Source organism: Nerophis lumbriciformis, linkage group LG28, assembly GCF_033978685.3.
Source record: "Nerophis lumbriciformis linkage group LG28, RoL_Nlum_v2.1, whole genome shotgun sequence".
NCBI lineage: Eukaryota > Metazoa > Chordata > Actinopteri > Syngnathiformes > Syngnathidae > Nerophis > Nerophis lumbriciformis.
Window position 1 is genome coordinate 12350951 of NC_084575.2, and position 20668 is coordinate 12371618.

General features: G+C 39.2%; 1 protein-coding gene across 4 annotated transcripts in view; it reads left to right on the forward strand.

The window, feature by feature from the left end:
* Positions 1-512: 512 nt before the first annotated feature.
* Positions 513-20668, forward strand: part of LOC133570863 (semaphorin-3F-like) — a 112780-nt gene continuing 92624 nt past the window's right edge. For 2 of the 4 annotated variants that reach the window (XM_061923620.2, XM_061923622.2), the window contains exons 1-2: positions 513-998; positions 2270-2422. In XM_061923620.2, coding sequence (XP_061779604.1) covers positions 2311-2422 — 112 coding nt within the window. In that variant the 5' untranslated portion in view covers positions 513-998; positions 2270-2310. The remainder of the gene's footprint in view (positions 999-2269; positions 2423-20668) is intronic. The other 2 variants (XM_061923621.2, XM_061923623.2) reach the window with 1 other exon arrangement.

The window sequence follows — 20668 nt, forward strand, 5'->3', positions numbered from 1 at the left end:
GCTGCTCACTGCTCCCCTCACCTCCCAGGGTGTGAACAAGGGGATGGGTCAAATGCAGAGGATAATTTCACCACACCTAGTGTGTGTGTGACAATCATTGGTACTTTAACTTTACTCTACTTCAAAATAATAAGGATAACAATAGTAATATTCATAATAATCTTAAAAAGATACAGTACATTCACAAAAATAATCGTTATATTCTAATATAAAATCCTCTGTCTTTAAGATGTGTGTGTGCTTTGAACCCCTATTTATTTTCTTCCTAAAAGTAGCTTTAGATTTTTACAAGACAATAATGCACGTTCATTTTCCATAACGTGACATGGTATTCAGTGTTCTGATTGGCTGATAACGTATCTCAGGGTCTACAGCGCCACCTGTTGCTGTGGCGTGCACTTGACAACCTCAGCCAAAACACCTGTCTTAATTTTTTCCGAAACCGGAAGTGGTGAAAAAGTATTTGCTCCCCAACGTCCGTTAGCGTTTAAATATCCTGACCAATGTCAAAAGTCTTTGGAGATACTTTACACTTACATTCCCCCTGGAGGACAATACATTTTACTGCAATAGTTTTATATTTTGGATTTTGGGGCGGTTACGGTCTCTAAGGTAGGCTCCCTCCGCCCCATGGGTGTGTCCAGGCCGCTGTCGTCTATCCACCTGCAACACGCCGCTTCCCCGCACTTGAGCGTCGGAAGCGCCTGTGTTTGAACCTCTTTTGTTGGATTTCAACTCTTTATTTCATCTTCCCGGTGGACAAGTATACAACTGTTAACGGCAATTTGGAAATAACTACAACTTCAATTGATTCCATCCCAGCTTTTGTTTGGCTACGGGATAACCGCGCGGGGATCTGCGGAGGAACACAAGCCGCGCTCCTGACTGTGTGCGCGGGCACAGACGCTCCGAGGAAGCCCTCCTTTCTTGCAGCCTGGATGCTTTTTAATGTTTGCTTCTATTCGTTGAGGATCCAACTAAAAGGCACCAAGACAAGAGTAAGTGGCTTTAAAGCGTGTGCCACCATGAATCAGTGGTTGTGAATGGCACATGCGCCTTTAAATCAACATTCTGCCCATGCAGAGATTATGCATAGCACGCCACACCATAAATCATCTTTATATTACAAAGTTAACTCGTATATTTTGTCCCGGACCCTTTTGATGTCTATTCTAAGCAACAGGCTGCCTGCATTTTTTTTAATACAATGTCCGAATTAGTTCTTGGCTGTATAAAGGACAATTTGTATAAAGGGCAATTTATACAATTAATATTAAAGACCACTGGCCTGAATATAGAACTGTAATTCAGGTGTTTAGTCATGGTAATGTTTCTTTCTTAAAATTGATGAGATGCTTTAACAAGTTGTATTAATAATGGCACAATTCAACATGACTAAAAAGGAGGAGGAAGAAGTACAGCTGAATAATCATAATCATTTCCAGACTGGTATTTTACTTACTGTCTTAAATGTTACAATTTTCTGAAAAGGTAAGGAAGAAAATAACAGATAATGTTTCAATTGTTAGATTTAAAAAAAAAATAACACAATGTGTATATTTTCAAAGTTTCTAAGATATCAGATGTAAATGTGAGAGAGCATGTATTATGTACATGTATGAGTTTTGTTGCAAAAAGAGCTAGGTCACTTTTTAAAAATCTTGGTGAAGGTCTGCTTTGGAGTTTTGCCTTCAGGGCTCAGCGTGGAACTTGATCTTAAACCCTGACTGACAGTTTGACCTCAGACTCAGACCCGTCTCGGTGTCTCGATGTTGCGCCAACATAATTACAGCTCTGAACGCTGAGGTACGCTCGTTTTATTGTTCACTCCCAATCCTACACAGTGATTTGCCACGCCACGTTTGGACGCCCTCCATGCTCCTTTTATGGCGCAGTCGTAATGTTTTGTGGTGGATCTTGTGGTGTTGAGCTGTCATGCCACACACTGCTTGCTACCCTTTTTAGGAACAAGTGTAAAGATGACGATACAATTGTGCTTGGAATGTTGTCAAGATTCAGCTTTCTTTCCTTATGTGTGCAAGACTGAGCAGCAGGAACACTGTGGGTGGTTGGAGAGGCTCTTTGCAGTAAGATGTTCAGTGTTCATCCCAAGATGGAACCACAATGCTCCAAAGTCCAGACTTTGACTCTCCCCACCTTCTTCTTCTGCATCTGTCTCACGCGAAAAACAAAAACTTAGCCTAAAAGTTGCAGTTGCTTTGTGAGGTTCCAGCTTATTGTCTGATGTTCATCCATCTCTGTCCCTCAGCTCCTGGACCCGTCCTCCCCCTCTGTTAGCAAACAGAGACAATGTTGTGGGACAGCCTGTGCTGTCTGCTGGCCTTGCTGGTCTCAACGTCCGGGGGGCTTCCCTCGGCCAACGAGCCGCTATCTGCCCCCAGGATCTTCCTGTCTTTCAAAGGTGAGTGTCTGGCACGATGTTGAGATACTGCTGTGCGGTATTTTGTTGTTATTAATTTGCGGGCGTGTTTGATAACTTCAATGGATGCACTATTGGCAAGCATTTGTGCCTCAGTGGGCTTCGTCTTTGGGCCACTGAGATGTTGCTTATGAACCTTTTGAATGTCCTTTTTATAAAATGGCCTTGCTGCTATCAGGTGCCTAAACAAGTCTTTGTGTGGCCTGGGCTCCTTTTCTCAAATCAAGTCCGATTTCACACTTGTCCACGCCCACATTCAGGCCGACATCCAGCCCGTTATGAATGTTGGCCAGTGCCACATGAGACCCGCCGTGTGTGTGCAAGTGTCCAATTAAAATAGACTTCACTAGTGCGCGGCCTCATCCCTCATGTGAAGGTCTTACGGTGCACAGTCGACGTTGGAATCTGCGAGGGCAATTCACAAAAGCTTCCCAAACAACTTTGGGGAAAAGTAGTAAACAAAATGAAGTAAACCAGGTATCACAAACCTGTCCTCTATCACAGTGTTTCTTAACCATTGTTAGGCCGTGAGCTGGGATCCGTATGGGCTGCAGGGGCACTCATTTGTAATACACTTTTCCACCACTTGTGGCAGTAATGACAATATCCAACCAGTAATGTATAAAGAGAGTATGGCCAATTAAACAACAGGCACCATGACTGCTACCAAGGACAGTGTGTGGCTGTGCCCCGATCCATGCAATGGCTGTCGTTTTGACGTTAGTTTTTCTGACGAAATAAACCAAAACAATATGTCTATGTATAGTTCCAAACATTCTCTAGCTCATAAACTTATAATAAAACATGCTTGTATTTCGTGAGAGAATTTTGTGGCCGTATTTGACGCACTCTGCCGCTACATTCCTGCAAAAATAACATTACTTTCGTGTGAAGTATGTCAACTGTGTTGGCTGCCTCCAATGTATTTGTAATCACTGTATGTAACACTCATTATGTATTATTCTAACTTATCTTTTTTTGTAACATACTAAGTGAATTGATGTACTTTGTAGTTATTTCCCCACATTTCTGCGCAATAACTCAGAGATGGTAACACTGGCGAGCAGTAGAGAATATGGAGTGATTTTTCATCCAGAACATATTTTGCTTCATTCATTATTGACATCTTTTTTTAAATGAGATTTTCAGTTCACTTTCTCATCTATTACTACACCCAAAATGTGGTTTATTTTACTTTTTCTCTGTCTATTTGTATTTTTGTTTAACTTTCTCTTCTACTGTTATCGAAATAAATATTTTATCTTTAATCAGATTCAAAGGTTGTATGTTTTTATCAAACCATCTCTTAGATTTATTAATTTATTCTGTTATTATTTGTATACGCTTCTGTGTGTTCTCTGTGTCGTGTGTTTACCTCGCACAATAAATTGTAGTTGGTGGCTCGACATTGTTGTTCCCAAACTTTCACTTCCCATACTTGTCTTCTTTCCGGGTTGTTGGGAAAGCGATGTAAAAGCTTTCCACAGATCTTGCGGGTGGAGCAGGCCCATGCTGCACAACAGGGCATTTTACACATCGAAAAACTAATGAGGAAGAACTCACAAACACAGGATCAGCTCAAAGTGCGTAGTAGTCATGGCGCCCTGTAGTCACATGAGTGCCATTTGACCAATCATTGAGAATATCGCCTGAAACCTCTCTTTATACATGACTCTGTATCTAACAAAAGAAGTCTGGAGTTAAAGTCATAGAGAAGTTTCTTGAGCGCCAAAATTACGACAAAGGCAGGCATGTAAAATGTTCGCGAAAACGCTAAAACCTGTGTTTTTAAACTTAATTTTTTTCGCGTCAAAGTATTATTTCCGCGTTTTTTAATCAAATATCAAAAAAATAGGATCAAACTAAATTTGTTGAACGCTCCCCTCAGCTGCAGGTATTCGCTGTTCCTCTTTACTAAACTTCACACTGAATTGCAGGACAGGGAGACGATTGGGGTGCCGAAACAACCTCGCTAGTTAGCATAGTTAGCATCATCTAGCTGGCTTATTTTTTGTCACCTGCGTTCGCTAATTGAGCAACAAAGTTAACAGTTTTCTACTATGCTGCTAATCATATTTGGATGATTACAATCCAAACACTGTTAGTTCCGAACCAGTTGTAGTTCTAGAGAATTTATTGGTAGCTAGCGAGAAGGTATATTTTTGATGTGACGGATGTAAACAGAGGTCACAACCCCGGAAGTTTATTACCTGAGGGGGCGCGGCTATAGAATAAAGTTGCTAAATGGGAAATGTTCTTTTTATGCATGTTATACTGTAGAATTTTACATTATATTTTGTTTGATAATGTTGTTAGTAAATAATCTACTAAAAAAAACTAATAATTATGTGGTACATCACATGGAACATGTAAGAGTCAAAAAGACAGCCAAAAAAAGTTAGCAGATGAGAATAAATCTGAAGGTAAAATACAGTGTAGAATTACACCCCATTGCAGGAAATGTATTCTTGATTTTCAAAATTTTCTTTTGGGGCTTGCATAGCAGAACTTTGTGCCGATAGAAATGTTCCTATTTTTGTGTCAGTTTTCCTCTATTTTACTCAAAAGGGTGCTCACATGCCTGCTAAAGTAGTGAATCTGTACTTTAATTTTTATTTTATTGATAGTTAAGAAACATATTAACAATTTAGTTTATTTATTTTAGCACAACATTATTGTATCTAAATGTATTTTCCGTCAGTTATTCATGAGTTCCTTCCCTTCTTATGCAGTATATTTTGTCAGTACTTATTTTTCTTACCATTCTGACCTAAGCTTAAGGTTTATGTGTTTAATAAAAAATATATATTTGTGATTAACAAAATATTTTATTCAGACAAGGTTGTAAAGTTGTAAGTAGGTCTGATGTAATTATTGAATACGATTAAAATCATGACTAAAATGACTAATTCAGTGTTAGTATTTGAGTGAGCCTCGGGCCCCTTTGTGTTGGAAAAGTTGGGACCCGAAGTCAAAAAGGTTAAGAACCCCTCCTCTATCCTGTATTGCCTGTTTTTGTATAGTAAACTGTTTCATCTGTATCAAAACAACCTGTCGCACATGTGCGAATAGGGATTTGAACCTTTTAACAGCATTTTGATCCTAAAATAAATCCATAAAAATTTGATCAAACTAGAGTAAATTTTGCCCATCTGTATAGCATGTTTGAAATAAACTTGAACCATAACCATAACCAAATGAAGAAGTGATTGATGTGTCAATGATCCCTCTGTGTGTGTACATCCCTCCCTCCTGCGCCATGTACAGAGGGGAGTCCCACTCCTCCTAGCTCACACACTCAGTCTTCCAACACGAAAGAAACAAGATCTTAGTTGGAGAAACTGGTCCGTAAAAGACAATGTTTATTTTCATCACCTTAAAACTTGACACAAACTGCACTGAGCGCTAGTAACTACAAAGATCGGTGGGAATGTTGGACAACAAATCAATGATTGAAGTGACAAACTTGCCATCCAAACAATACCGCGTTTGTTGACAAGAACATACAGTCAATGAGACACATTCAATCTATTTATTAAGCAGTGGTAACTTAAACCAGTGAAAAATTCAAAAGAGCTGCCGTCAGAGCTGACAAACTGCCGCTGCTAGCCTGCTAAGAAAACAAAATCAGCTCAAGCTAAAATGCCTGTGAGACTCCAGACTGAGCGTGGACTCTCTGATGTCACATGTTACTAGGCAACAGGCACCGTCTTTTAAAGGCACACACACAGACTCTAACACTGCTCTCATGTGAAACTTATCTCAACTGCATTATGCCAGATATTTGAAGTTTTTTTTACGTAATGCGTTAATTACTTCCCTTAGTAATTAATTATCAAAGAGTAATTCTCTTAGTAATTCAGTTACTTTTTTGGTAAAGTAACAAGTAACTTGAATTAATTACTTTTTCGAAGTAATTTTGAGAACACAGCCTGTCACACAGCATCATTAAGCAGTTGGCAGGTTGGTCTTCCTGGCTAACATCTTTGTGTGTATGTCCTATAATAATGTTTACCAATAAAACACCATTGTTAAAGGTAAATTAATTTCATGTTGCCGCTGACGTTTAAACATGTCCTCTTAAACCAGGGCACTTTATTTCACATTTTGTTCTTTTGTGTTTTTGTGAGCTGAATTGAACATAGCTAAATGTTTTTTTTAAAGAAGATTGGAGATTATATCTGACTTTTTTAATATTATTTTGAAGGCATTTTCTTTTTTCTTATCTCAAAACACCTCTGAAGTTAAGATACTTTTATGCAAAACCTACTTTTCTTACTTCTTTTTGTGTAGTTGGGATCCCCATCTCTCCAGAAAATTTTAAATCAAGGCATGGTGGAGATATTTAGTTACGTCAACGGATATTTGTATTTATTGGTTAGTTTATGGGCCTAACTACTTTATTTCGGGATATGAGTTTTGGTCCATATCGCCCAGTCCTACATTTGTGTTACTGACAGTGCTAGCTAGTACAGTTTAGGGATGTTCTCTGTGTTTAACTGAGCGTTGCAGTGGACCTTATGATGGCATTGTGTTTATGAGTGCACATGTGTACCTTGTTTGGGTGTTAATAATGAAATTGTGATATTTAAACATTTCATATTGCTCCTCAATTTTTTCTGTGCTCTGAAAACAGGTACCAAATTCGGTACTCTTATAGGTACCGACCCAAGTTCATAGGTACCACTAGTTCTGATTCACGTAAAATCAAACGGTACATTATTTTCATACCTTTATTGCAAAATATGTCACTTCCGGTTGCAGAATCAGCACTGGTTAAAATACTTGCTGGGCAAACAAGAGTATTAGTAGCTGACTGCTGCTATGTAATATTGTAAATTTTTTAAATGATAACAAAGTAAGCATGCCTGATAAAATGCGCTCAAACGTAAGGCTCCTCTTTTCAAAATGTGCTAGCTCTTTGCTAATTTACATTGGATATGCCATATATATGCTACTGATTAGCAACGTTCCCTCTAAAATGCGCGCCTGTGCAATTGCGCACTGCTCAACCATCCTCTGCGCACGGCAAATCTATGCCACGCACAAAATCAAATAAGAAAATAAGCGCATAACAATTTTCGACACAAAGACACGACAGAAAACAGTTTTCATCATCATTGTTCAAATATTGTAACGTCTGTCGAGACGCTTTGAGGACATGAATTCCATCGATCACTTTACTGAGCAAAACTCTTTATTGTCGGCCATAAACACATCACCAAAACATTAGTAAAAAAACTTATATCTAGCAAAACTGCAGTACAAACCAGACCAAAAGCAACTTTGTTATATCAACAGCAGCCGCTCGCTCTTTCTCACTTGCGCCAACACATATAGATATGACATTTAGCCAGTGATGCGTTTACAGTCACACAAAAAGTCGGACAACTCCAACACCACACATAAAGTGTCATTCCAGGTCGTTACACTATGATTTACCAATCAAATGTGTGCTTATTCCAGTGTCATTTATTAGGAATCTTAATTTATAAATATTAATCATGAAATGCTGTTAGTATATTAAATAAATACTAATACAAATATATTTTTTACAAACAGGAAGTTGCAGGAATGTACACATCCTGCAACTTCCACCCTGCTTACATCTCATTGTGCAACATGTGAATGTTTTAATGGGAACTAAATGCAATGTCTGAAAGGGGTACAAACTATTTCCAAAGCAGGACCTCCACCCAGACAAACAATACAAGTACACAGTTCATGAAAAACAATATTTTTTGTTATTGTCATTGTAAGTGGGCCTTAACACTTATATTAGAAAATAATCTCATGGAAATGACTGCTGTCATTTGATTATAATAATAAGAGAATGTTGTCCCAAAATCTGTGTTGGCCCTGCGATGAGGTGGGGACTTGTCCAGGGTGTACCCCGCCTTCCGCCCGAATGCAGCTGAGACAGGCTCCAGCGACCCCGAAAGGGACATGCGGTAGAAAATGGATGGATGGATGGAGATTGAACTTGTTATTTAGTCAGGTTTGGGACAGGTGTGCTGCTGTTGTAGCCACAGTGTGCACGTCTGATGTTGCTCACATGGGCTCCACTGAATGCTCAGGGAGTTTTTGCGTTTGCTCACACACATGAAAAATTAGAGGGAACATTGCCGATTAGCATTAGTATGATTTTACATTGTGATTTTAAAAACCTTCAAATGTGTTAATGAAAACTACAACTAAAATGTGCATTACAATCAAACAGCTGATGTGTAATAAGTACAATACTTACAGTATAACTACGTTGTAGGCCTTAGCAAAAGACAAGACTGGAACATTCAACTTAATGACACAGACTACTTTCTGATGACTGTCAGGAGGAAATTCAGAAGTGCAAGAAAACAAGATATAACTGGACAGCATAGTTATCACTAATAAATGTTACATTAAAGATACAATATTAGTAAACATCCATTTATTACCACATAAACCCACACAAAAGTACCGAAAATCGGTATTTTTCAGTACCGGTTAGCAAATTCTCATACCATTTTATTATCATTACGCCAGAACAAGTAATTATTCCATTGCATCTGTTTCAAAAAGGAACTTATTACATGCATCTCAAATACATTATAGAGTCTGCTCATTGTCTGATAAAGCTTTCCATAACAATAATATTCTTGTTATATTGTTTTTCAGAAGGAAGACTAAAGTAGTTCAGCACTGAATATCATACTGTAAAAAGAAAATCAGTTATTTGGAACTCAACAATGTAAAATGTTATATCAATTCAGCTGTTTATTGGTAATTTTACGTAAAGGTGCATGTTTACACCTTGTATAATGTTGTCAATCTACATTGCCGTTCATATTTTATTTCTAATTTGATGGCAAATTGACCGGCCTAATTTTGACTGGTTTCAATCAGACTTACAGTCTTACGCGGTCAATTATCACCAGTTAGTAATGTATTGTATTGTGTCGTGCATTGACTGTCCTGTGAGACACAGACCAATTAAGTGTGTCAAGACATATTTGATCAAGTTTGTTTGTTTTTGCTTCTTTTAAAGTTGTTCAACTGTTGAAACGAGGGGGCTTTGTCAGTTTAGATTTCCTTTCTGTGCTTACTTGTTTGTTTTTGCCCTCTTTATCCCTCACATCCTTTTGTGTCACTCATCGAGACGGATCTTACACTCCAACGCTCTCACATTTACTTGGTTGAAAAGGGATCATTTATTCTCCCTTTTCACTAATCAACATCCATTTAGTTTTTAATTAGTTTGCGAGATTGCTTTATGCTTCGCAGAGCAACCTCACATAGATTGAAATGCCCATAAGCTGTGTACAGACTAATTGTGTTGGTTTTGTGCCATGCTGCGGGGAAATAGCTCTTGATGGCGCTTTTATTTATTTTTAATGAGCTAGCATACTTAACCAAATAATGAGCATGATGTTTCCTAATAGCTTTTATGTGCTGCCATCCTGACATCACATGACTAGGCTAACAATAACAAGTATTTACGTTTTGGTAATAAAACAAAGCAAAAAAGGTACAATCTGCTTTTGTTTTTGAATAATCCAATGCTCAGGTTAAACTGTAACACCCTTTGTGCTGATGATATTCTGACTATGATGGATACAAATATTGCTTCATTTGGATGCAACTCAAACTCTAGACTAAAGAGACACAATGTTGCATACCGTTGCACTTTATCCAAGCAAAAACAAGAGGTTAGACATACAGTGTAGTGTTTTATCTGGCATGTATGTCACTATGGTGCACGCTTCTTTAAAGGCTTAAATATCAAAATAGGTCAAATATGTCTTGCATTTTCAATAATCTGCACTCAGCCTGGTGTATTCTTGTGGATTTTGTATCATATATATATATATATCCCTGAAAACTGTCTACAGATTACAGATTTATGTCCTTAAAGTCTTGACAAAATGAGAGTACATGTAAAGCAGGAGCTGAGACTGCATGGATGTCATCTTAAGAACTGATGTACAGTATAGAGAAGTTCTGACAGGAGCAGAGTACTTGATTTGCACTGCAGGTATGAAGTAGCCTCGTTAAACCAAAGGTGAACAGTATTTTAAATGAGGATTTACTCTCGAAAATATGTTTGTGAAGTTGCTTGTAAGACATAAAGCTCATGCTGCTGATTTCTTATTATTAGGCCAAAATATGAGCACAATGATGTCCATTAAGAGCATGGAGGGATAGATCATCAACAAAATCCCTACAGTGAGCAACCTTCACATATGAGTATGACATAAATGACACCATGACAGTTATGTAGGTGCATACAGATGACAGATGACTGAGCTTGGCTTAAATCAGCTGCTGAGAACTCCTATATTTACCTTGAAACTAGCTCTATAATCACACGCTATTTTAGTGCACGCAACTCGGCGAGGTTATGACCCTTCCAACAGAAGCCGGTCAGAGTCGAGGTTAACTGCCCTCCAACTATGGGAGAGTGGCAACATATTGACAAGTAATAGCTTGTTACTCTAATCCTCAGGCACATTTGAAAGTGTCTAACATTGTTTTTCTTCAGCCTCTTTGGCCAGCGAGAGAACACCTGGGTACAAGGTTGGCCGTGGTGTGAAAAAAAACCCATAATTGTACGCATTCCCTGGGACTTTGACTTTCCAATGAATGGAGAAGAAAGAAGTTTGACTTTGTTACTAACAGTTACTACTTTAAATTTAAATTTTTATATTTATATTTTTTGTATTTGGGGTCTGCAAAAGTCCTGAAAATTTGAAATCAAACCATGGAGGCGTTGCAGAGATATTTATAAAACGATCCGGCCTTCCTTTATACTTTCTCCAAACGAGCCGTTGGGAATTTGCCCCCTTTAGAATTGGTGACGTCAGCAGATATCGCCATACATGGTAGAAGTTTAACTGAAGAGTCCACCACTGAAATTGTAGTCAATAAGTTCCTTCTGTTTTGCTTGCTGAGGGGCAGACTGACTCATACATGCACATGCATCTTCCGCTGTTGCCATTTCTAATACAAAGTACCGTATCATTTTAACTTATCTGTCAGTAGACTCCATATGGAAGTGCTAAAAACTACAACATTCCTGACGAGGAGAATACGTAATCAAAGTGGAGGCACGTAAATAAGACCGCCCACAAGACGACGCAGCGGCTTGAAGATGGTCTGTAAAACATAGTTTATACACAATTTTAACTAAAGAACCACCATTACATGTTATGTAGACCACAAAAAAGTATTTTAAATATAGAAAAAATATCATAGCTTATAATATCATAGCAAGGTTTCCCCTGGATTGCCAAGATACCTGTGGCGGTGGGGGCGTGGTCAGAAGCCTGGTCACCATGACAACAATGAGTAATTTGCATAATTCGCCATGATATTTTTTTTCTTCAAAAGGGCTCACACAACGTCTACATACATTTAAAAACAAGTCTGTTATCAATAATAAGGATTCAAATATATTGCATTCTGCCCTACCTGAATGTTAATTTAGTTTGGCAGATAGGTAAACAGTATGTCCATTTAGGGACAAACAAACTTCCAGGTTGAGGTTGTTTATTGATTTCCTGCAAATGAAATTACTGTAAAACTAAGCACATAAAAGAATGGACATTAATACACATGAAATGCCCAAAACATGTACAAATTGTGTCAAATAGGCAGTACAGTCTAATCTGAGCAAAAACAAGCAACTGAAATTATACAGTAAAAATGTTAGTACTTTGTTAGCTTGATGCTAACATACAATGTATTTTGCCGTTGACAGGCTAACAAAAATTTGCATCTCAATCGTGATCTTTTTAAACCTTTGCAAACATCCACACAATGAAATTTTGAGGGAACAAACTTGACATAAAACAACATATGTTTTGTTTAAATCCGGTTTTGGCAGCGCCGTTTTTGCTAACTTTTTTCCATGGTCAAGTTTTTTTTAAATCACTTGTCAATAGTGCGAAAATGATTGGATTATGGATTAGATTTACATAGCGCTGTTCTAAACACTCAAAAGCGCTTTACAGTGACAGCTGAGAACCCATCATTCATTGACTTCACAATCACACACGAGGCTAAGCTATATGTGTAGACTGACGCAAACACGGCTGTCAATTTACGCCTATGGCACTGAGTGGCAGAGGCAACAAGGTGGGTAAAGTATCTTGCTCAAGGACACAACGGCATTGCCTAGAATGGCGAAAGCTGGATTTGTACCAGGAACCCTTAATAGTTTCTGGATGACCGCTCTACCATCTGAGCCACGCTGCCAACAATGCTAAATGCCGGCATTCCAACAGTTCATTGTTCCCCAGCCTAATCCATAACTCCCGTTGTCACTCGGCTCCAATGCCGTGTCATAAATTACTCCTGTCACCAGACAACATGGCTCATTAAAAGTGCATTATACTACACTTGTTAAACATAATAAGACATGGCAATTGGGTGGCACTCTGGCAGTGCTAATAAATACACTAAAGCTCCTAGAAAGTTGTTGAAATCTATTGAATATATTCTGCTCTGTCAAATAGTTTAAATTGACAGACAATGACAACAACAAACATTTTTAAGTCAGTTGAAATGTGCCTAAATTTAAATTTTTGACTTTCCTTTGCACAAAATCCCCCTTAAAGTGGCGAAAGTGAAGCACATTTTTGGTTGTGGCATCTACTATTTGGCTGCAATATAATGCCAACTAATTGCATGTAAACAAACAGTTTAATACACTAATGCAGTGGTCCCCAACCTTTTTGTAACTGTGTTGTAATTTTCAAACGTTTACTGGTCAACGCTTGAAAATTTTTCCCACGGACCGGGGGGGGGGGGTATGGAGATTTTATTAATTTGTTTTGTCATAAAAAAATACAATCATGCGTGCTTACGGACTGTATCCCTGCAGACTGTATTGATCTATATTGATATATAATGTAGGAACCAGAAATATTAATAACAGAAAGAAACAACCCTTTTGTGCAAATAAGTGTGAATGAGTGTAAATGGGGGAGGGAGGTTTTTTGGGTTGGTGCACTAATTGTAAGTGTATCTTGTGTGTTTTATACTGATTTAACTAATGCACAATCAACATGACTCCCTCTCACATGATTCTCTCTACCCTTCTACCTGCCACTCGCACCCACCCCAGCAGATACAGCAAGTAGCATTCATTAATGCTACACCACTGTCATCCTGTCCATTCTGTGAAAACGTGAAAAGCAAAAACACAAAAAGGCTTTTACAAAATTGTTTTTCGTGGTTGTTTTTATAAAAAGTTTCTCCTCCAGGTAGAACACAAACATGCTCAGCCTTGTACGTGTCGGCAGCACACACACTGGTCCAAGCTGCCTTTTTAGATCCCCATTAGTAAATGTCAGGTCCCTGAAATTTCCTTCCACATAGCAACACTGTGGCACGCAAGCCAGCAGCAATTATTACAAGACTTTGCTACTTTCTCTCTGGAGATGCTGCCAGAGGAGGTAGAGGAGGAGGAGGAGGGTAACAATCGCTCATCCCAACAACCTCTGCTCTGGATAGACGCTGTCAAACTATGATTATTCAGGAGACGGAAAAAAGAAGCGACAGTGCTAAATATAGTACCCTCTCTCTTTTTTTAAAACTCCTCCTGCCTCGTCTGCGATATGCATGTATGCATAAACATGTGCATGCTCTTGCTTTACACTCGTTCTGATCGTTGTTGGCTGTGCCCCGCCCACAGCATGGATGTTTTGTCATGCTGAGCTGTTTAAGGGAAAAAAGATGGTCTCTAAAGTATTTTTTTTTTTTTTTTTTTTTTTTTTTTTTTTTTGTGTCCTGTCCAGCTTCTCAGGCAAATCATATAGTTGATGTAGATGCCCATGTCGGCTGTTCAGATTTACTTTACAAAAGAGAAGTGTAGGATACTTCTCTTGTTGCCTTATTTGTATTTGACTTTATTAAATGTATTTATATTATCATTTAGTGCAGCCGGGCCGGAGCAGGAGGGGATAGAAAGAGAAAAAAAAAGAAGACAGAGGGGGAAATTGTGGGGACAAGAGGGGGATTAGACAGAGAGACAAAAACAACAACAGCAAACAACAACAACAACAACAATAGAGCAACATCAGCAAATATGACATGTACAAATATGATGGTAAAAGTAATAGCAAATAAGCAGTTAGCGAAAAATAAAAAATAATACAGAAATGACAATGAGCATTATTACACTACAAATGGATCAATACAAATACCAATAGAAATAGCGCTATTGATAATGAACAATACCAATAATTTACCTTTATTATCAACAATACAGTTGTTTAAATGCAACAATACATATACGTAATGATAACTTGAGATACGAAAGAATGCAGAAAAATGGAGGGGGAGAAAGAGAAGCAACCTACATTAACCTTGAAGATTGTTGTAGTCACAATAGGTTAAGCTTTGTCAGTGTGCCATGTGTTACACCCAGTTTACCCTAGGGCAACAACGTTAATATATGTTTGATGAAACGTGATTATGTGTATGAGTGTAAGTATGCATATGTACTTGTATATGTACAGAATGTGTATATGTGTTTGTACAATGAATGTATATGTACAGAATGTGTATATGTGTTTGTACAGTGAATGTATATGTACAGTATGTGTATGTGTATGTTTGTATATTGAATGTGCGTGTGGATGTACGAACATTAGGTAGGTAAATATGTACTGTATTTGTGTATGTATGTGGGAGCGTAGGTACCTATGAACGTATGTGAGCATATGTGAATTTGCATGTACAATACATTCGACTCCCAGAGTGCGTGGGAGCCAGAGCACGGCCCCATCACCCCCGAGAGCCCAACCCACAAACAGGAGGCGTGGTGCCCAGGGAACCAGGGACCACCGCCCCCACGCAGCCAAGCCGGCCAGCGACAGGAACCCCAGAGCCCGACCCACCGTACCGCCCACAAGGGCCAGCAGCAGGCCGCAGACAGACGCACCCGGCAGAGGACAGGGCACGAGAAAAGCAGGGGACAGCCAGACCCCAAGCCAGCGAGAGACCACACCCCACACGGGCAGAAAGGCGAGACGCCCCGCCCGAGGGACCCAGAGACTCCCCGCAACCGGACGGGAAGACCGCCCCCGCCCCACCGTCAACCGGGCCCCCACGAGCCCACCCCCCACCCCCGGAGAGCGCGGCGAGGCCAGCCCCCGGCCACCCCACCCAAACCGGCCGCCGCAGGACCACCCAGGCACAGGGCCACGGGAACCACCCACCCCACCCGCAGGGACCCCAACGATGGAGATGGAACAACCAGCAACCGCCCCGCCGAGTCCCCCCCCTGAGGGAGGGGAAAAATTAAAAAATAATATTAATAAAATATATTAAAAAATAAATAAATAAATAAATAAATTAATTAATTAATTAATTAAATAAAAAAAAAGAATTAAAAGAAGATCACAGACATGCTGACAAACAAGGTCACTACCCCAGCAACTGGCCGACTCGCAGCACCTCGGAATACCTTGCAGCACCAAGCTACCACAATAGACGCAGAGACTAGGCCCAACAGGCCCCAACCAGGACGGGCACCCGGAAGGGATGGACAGCGGGACCCAGGAGCTCCAGACACGCAGTTCGGATGCAGTAGCCTGAGGCGTCGACCCCCGTCTGACAGGCAGGCCCAGAGCGTACCCCCAGAAATATACATACATACATACATATATACATACACATACACACATACATGTATACATACCCACACATACACATATATACATATACATACACATATGTACACATACACATATATAAACATACATACATACACACACATATACATACATATACACAGTTCGTCAGCCCCGACAGCCATCACGCGCGCGCGCTGCCACCAGTCACAACATCAGCCACACCCCTGCACCAGACCCAGCAGCCACGGGCGCCCACACCACAAACAAACGGCAGCAGAAACAGCAGCCGCAATAACCCCAGACAGCCAGCACCAGCCAATCAAATCAAAGCGATCAAAAAAAAACTGCGACCAGCAACCACACGCCACCAGGACCACGGAGACCAGCCGGCGCCAGCCCGCCAGTCAGCCCGAACACCAACACGCAAACAAGAGACACCAACAACCCCCCCAACCAAAAGGCCCCCCACCCCAACCCAAACCCGCACAAACACACCACCGCCCAAACAACCGAGACACAGCATCCAGACCAGACACGGGGGCTGCGCCGCCACCACACCAAGTCACCAACAGAGACCCCACAGCGCAAGGTCGGGCCACACGGGCACGGACCCCACCCAACAGGAAGTGAGACCCGCGCGACGCCACACACAAATAAATAATAAGATTAAAAAAAAAAATAATAATAATAATAATAATAATAAAAGTATTTTTAAAAAGTGTTAGAGGGTGCAACATTGGCACTTTGCCTGAAAAAGCATGGACCCCTCCAATTTAGATTTTGTATTAGGAACTCATGGAAAAAGAAATAATCTGTGACAGAGTCTAACTGTCACCATGTTTCGTAATTTCTTTAGTATGAAGCGCAGCTAGCCACTGTATAATAAAACTCCATGAAGCTAATTAGTCTTTCCAGGAATTTGCGATGTCACGATCGCATCAATTCACATGAATTTAACCAATCCCGCAAATTATGCGCAGCCTTGCAACTTTCTTTAATGCCCGCAACTTTACCGCACATTTTTGCAGTGTAATTTGTCTCTTAGCGTCTCTCAAATGCGTACGTTAACTGTCCAATGAAAACATATGTTTGTTTCTTGTGTGGATAAAGCAGGAACAACAACGTGTAACAATATATCAACTTTTTATTGATCAAACGACACAATTGTCGTTCTCCTGCGTAACTAAGACCGACTTTCTGTTCCTGTCTATTAATCCTTCTGGGTAATTTAGTATATAAATATTTACTTCCTAATTGACATGTTTATTTAACATTTATTTATCCAGGCTACGACAATTAAGAAAACATATTTTCATTTGCAATGCTGACCTTGCAAAGAGGCAGCATTTACATGTTAGAGATGTTGAAGAGTGATGATAATCTCTCATCAGCTCTCATTTACCAACAAAAATTTGCACTTGTGCAAAAGATCGCTCTCAACAGTTCACAAATGCTCTTAGCGTACGACGGGTAAATGTGTTAGAACATACATTCATGTTATAGATAGACAAACACTTTCATAAAGATTGTCTGCAACTTGTGGACGATAGAGCAGACAGCGAACAATGAAGCCTTTGGTGTTTTTTCTTTCTGTAAGTGTAACCAAGTATTGTATTAGTTAGAATGAATTAAAACAGTACTGTAATTTGACAATAAGCTCTGAGTATGAGTTATCACTGCCATCTAGTATCTATGTTTAAGTCTGTGTGGTATAAAACGAGTAAAGCATTAACATACAATTTTTGTTGAAATGCCTGTGCTTTTGGAGTTAAGGTTCAAAGAAACAGTGAAAACTTTTATAACGAATTAATTAAATCACAAGCTGATTAAATTTTACTGAGAAAAATAAGCCTCAAAACATTGCAAGTTTTGTCGCAACTTTCTAAAAAAGCTGCCCCAAATTTAGGTATTTTAGGCCGCAACAATCACAAAAAAAGCCTGCAAAATCATGGAGGGACTAGCTAATATACAAATAACTATGCAAAAGGCATTCCTTTATAGTTGATGTTGACTTAATGTTGCAGGCTCGAATTTTTACTTTTTAAGGTCAAGGCAAGTGTTGCGGAGGAGCTCATACGGCAAGTTGGAAGGCAAACATTATTTTCTTTCGAGGCAGGGGCTCCAAAGCATATATATACGTATATATATATATATATGTATATATATATATATATAAATATGTGTATATATTATATAACGCCATGCAATTTTCATTACATTATTGTTTACATCAGCAATTTATGTTCAACGTTTACAAAAAAGTCAACAAATGCACGTGTGTTACACACAGCCAGGAGTCAAAATAATAATTCACATTACAGCACATAAACAACATTAACAGGTCTAGAACTGCTGAGTTTCGTGGGCAAACGATCGACTAATTTAGCACTCCATTTAAACTATGAAATGAATGTACCTAAAGAAGATGTGTAGCTTCCCAACAGCTTGTAATTGTTCGTGTTGTTGATTCGTTCCTTACTTGGCATTATGAGAGCTGCCTGACCCAAATTCACCGAACACCTGACATTCTTCCAGACCTTGATGCAATTCGTGTATCTCTCGGAAAATCTCGGAACAACTTGGCTGTTCTCGTTGTCGGTTAACCTTTGAAACACACCTCCAAAGTGGCTGCGCCCATGTTGTTTATTTCGATTGAAAACAGTTGAAAATGTAAGAAAAAAAGTAATGTCGGGGTGTTTTTATCAATTTATTCTACGAAACAATTACATTACAATTGTCCTTTAACAAGTAAAAAGTCATGGGCGGTCATGGCATGTTCTTGACATCGATGCTCGTCAATTTTTTAGGGCATTACGGCAAGGGCGGTCACGACACTTCTGTGGTTAAATTCGAACCCTGCTGTTGCTTTGCCCATATTGTACTGAGCAAGCAGGACAAAGAGATGTGTACTATGTACTCCTTTGCTGCAAAATGTCCATGTTTGGTTTTAGGGCGATCTTCACAAGTGTCTGTCGAGTAAAGGGGCACATCTCACAGTGGGGGGTGAACGATGCTTTGTTGCATGTGATTGGCAAGTGTGCGACCGCTGCATCAACTTGCTGCAGCCCTTTTATAGATCAATATGTGGCACACATGGTAAAAATAGCCACAATGCTACCAAAAGCTTCCTGCAGCTATTCGCATGTCTTGCTAAATATTTGTTTATTTCTCCTGTGAATTCTTGTGACACTGTTCAAATCTGTACTAGACGCATTTGATTATGCAGGCTGTGATGAGCGTCATCACCTATAAAACCCAGAGCAGGCGAACGTGTTAAAGAGGATGACAGTCATTCTAGTGAGGGTTTGAGGGCGAGACGAACGGTAATAGCTTCTACCAGAGTTTGCTGTCTTTTTGTGATTTAAAGTGACAGCACCGGGAGTCTTTTGGTACATTAATGTCTTGTCGTTATGTTTGTTTGTTTTGCACTCTGTAATTATATCCACATTCTGTACATGTGCCCGTATTCAGATTTTTCGATACATAGTCCCCGATTTCCCTCACAGTACCTGTTTCAAGTGAAGCCCAGTAAGTGTACATTTATTTACTTACATTATATCACTATTAGATTACCCATTAGATGTTACTAGTACAATATTACTACTACTACATTACTTACGAGATGTTACTTGTTGAATATAACTACCATATATCCATTTTCTTATAATTATTTATTTATTCATTTATTTTTTTTTAAGATTTTGCGATACACTAAGTAACATTTCACCATCCAGGTGATATATGTGCTTCCATCTCCTGCAATCATGTTCTACAAAACATTGACTATGTTATTTGTTTAAAGAAAAAGTCAACACTCAGCACACACAAACAGTGGCATGTGTGTTCTGCAAGAGCAGTATAAAGTTAGCGGTCAGTATGCGTTTCTACACAGTTTGGTGAATTTATGCCCGAAAGTAGAAATGCACTTCCTGTTTTGTGGCAATTTTGCGTTGATAATTTTTGTTATCCTGTCAATGAGCTGGTCCATTGTACATTAGCATTATGCTAGCGACATTAGAGCCAATCTTTATCCTGTATAATTGTATTTCTTTTCAGTTTATAACAAACTCAATCTTTGATTTAACATGATTCCTACATGTATGTACCGTATTTTTCGGAGTATAAGTCGCACCGGCCGAAAATGCATAATAAAGAAGGAAAAAAAACATATAAGTTGCACTGGAGTATAAGTCGCATTTTGTGGGGAAATTTATTTGATAAAACCCAACACTAAGAATAGACATTTGAAAGGCAATTTAAAATAGATAAAGAATAGTGAACAACAGGCTGAATAATTGTCGCATAAATAACCAACTGAGAACGTGCCTGGTATTTAACGTAACATATCATCATTCAAATAACTATAACATATAGAACATGCTATATGTTTACCAAAAAATCTGTCACTCCTAATCGCTAAATCCGATGAAATCTTATACGTCTAGTCTATTACGTTAATGGGCTAAATAATATAATTTGATATTTTACGGTAATGTGTTAATAATTTCACACATAAGTCGCTCCTGAGTATAAGTCGCACCCCCGGCCGAATTATGAAAAAAACTGTGACTTATAGTCCGAAGAATACGGTACACTTCACATGTAT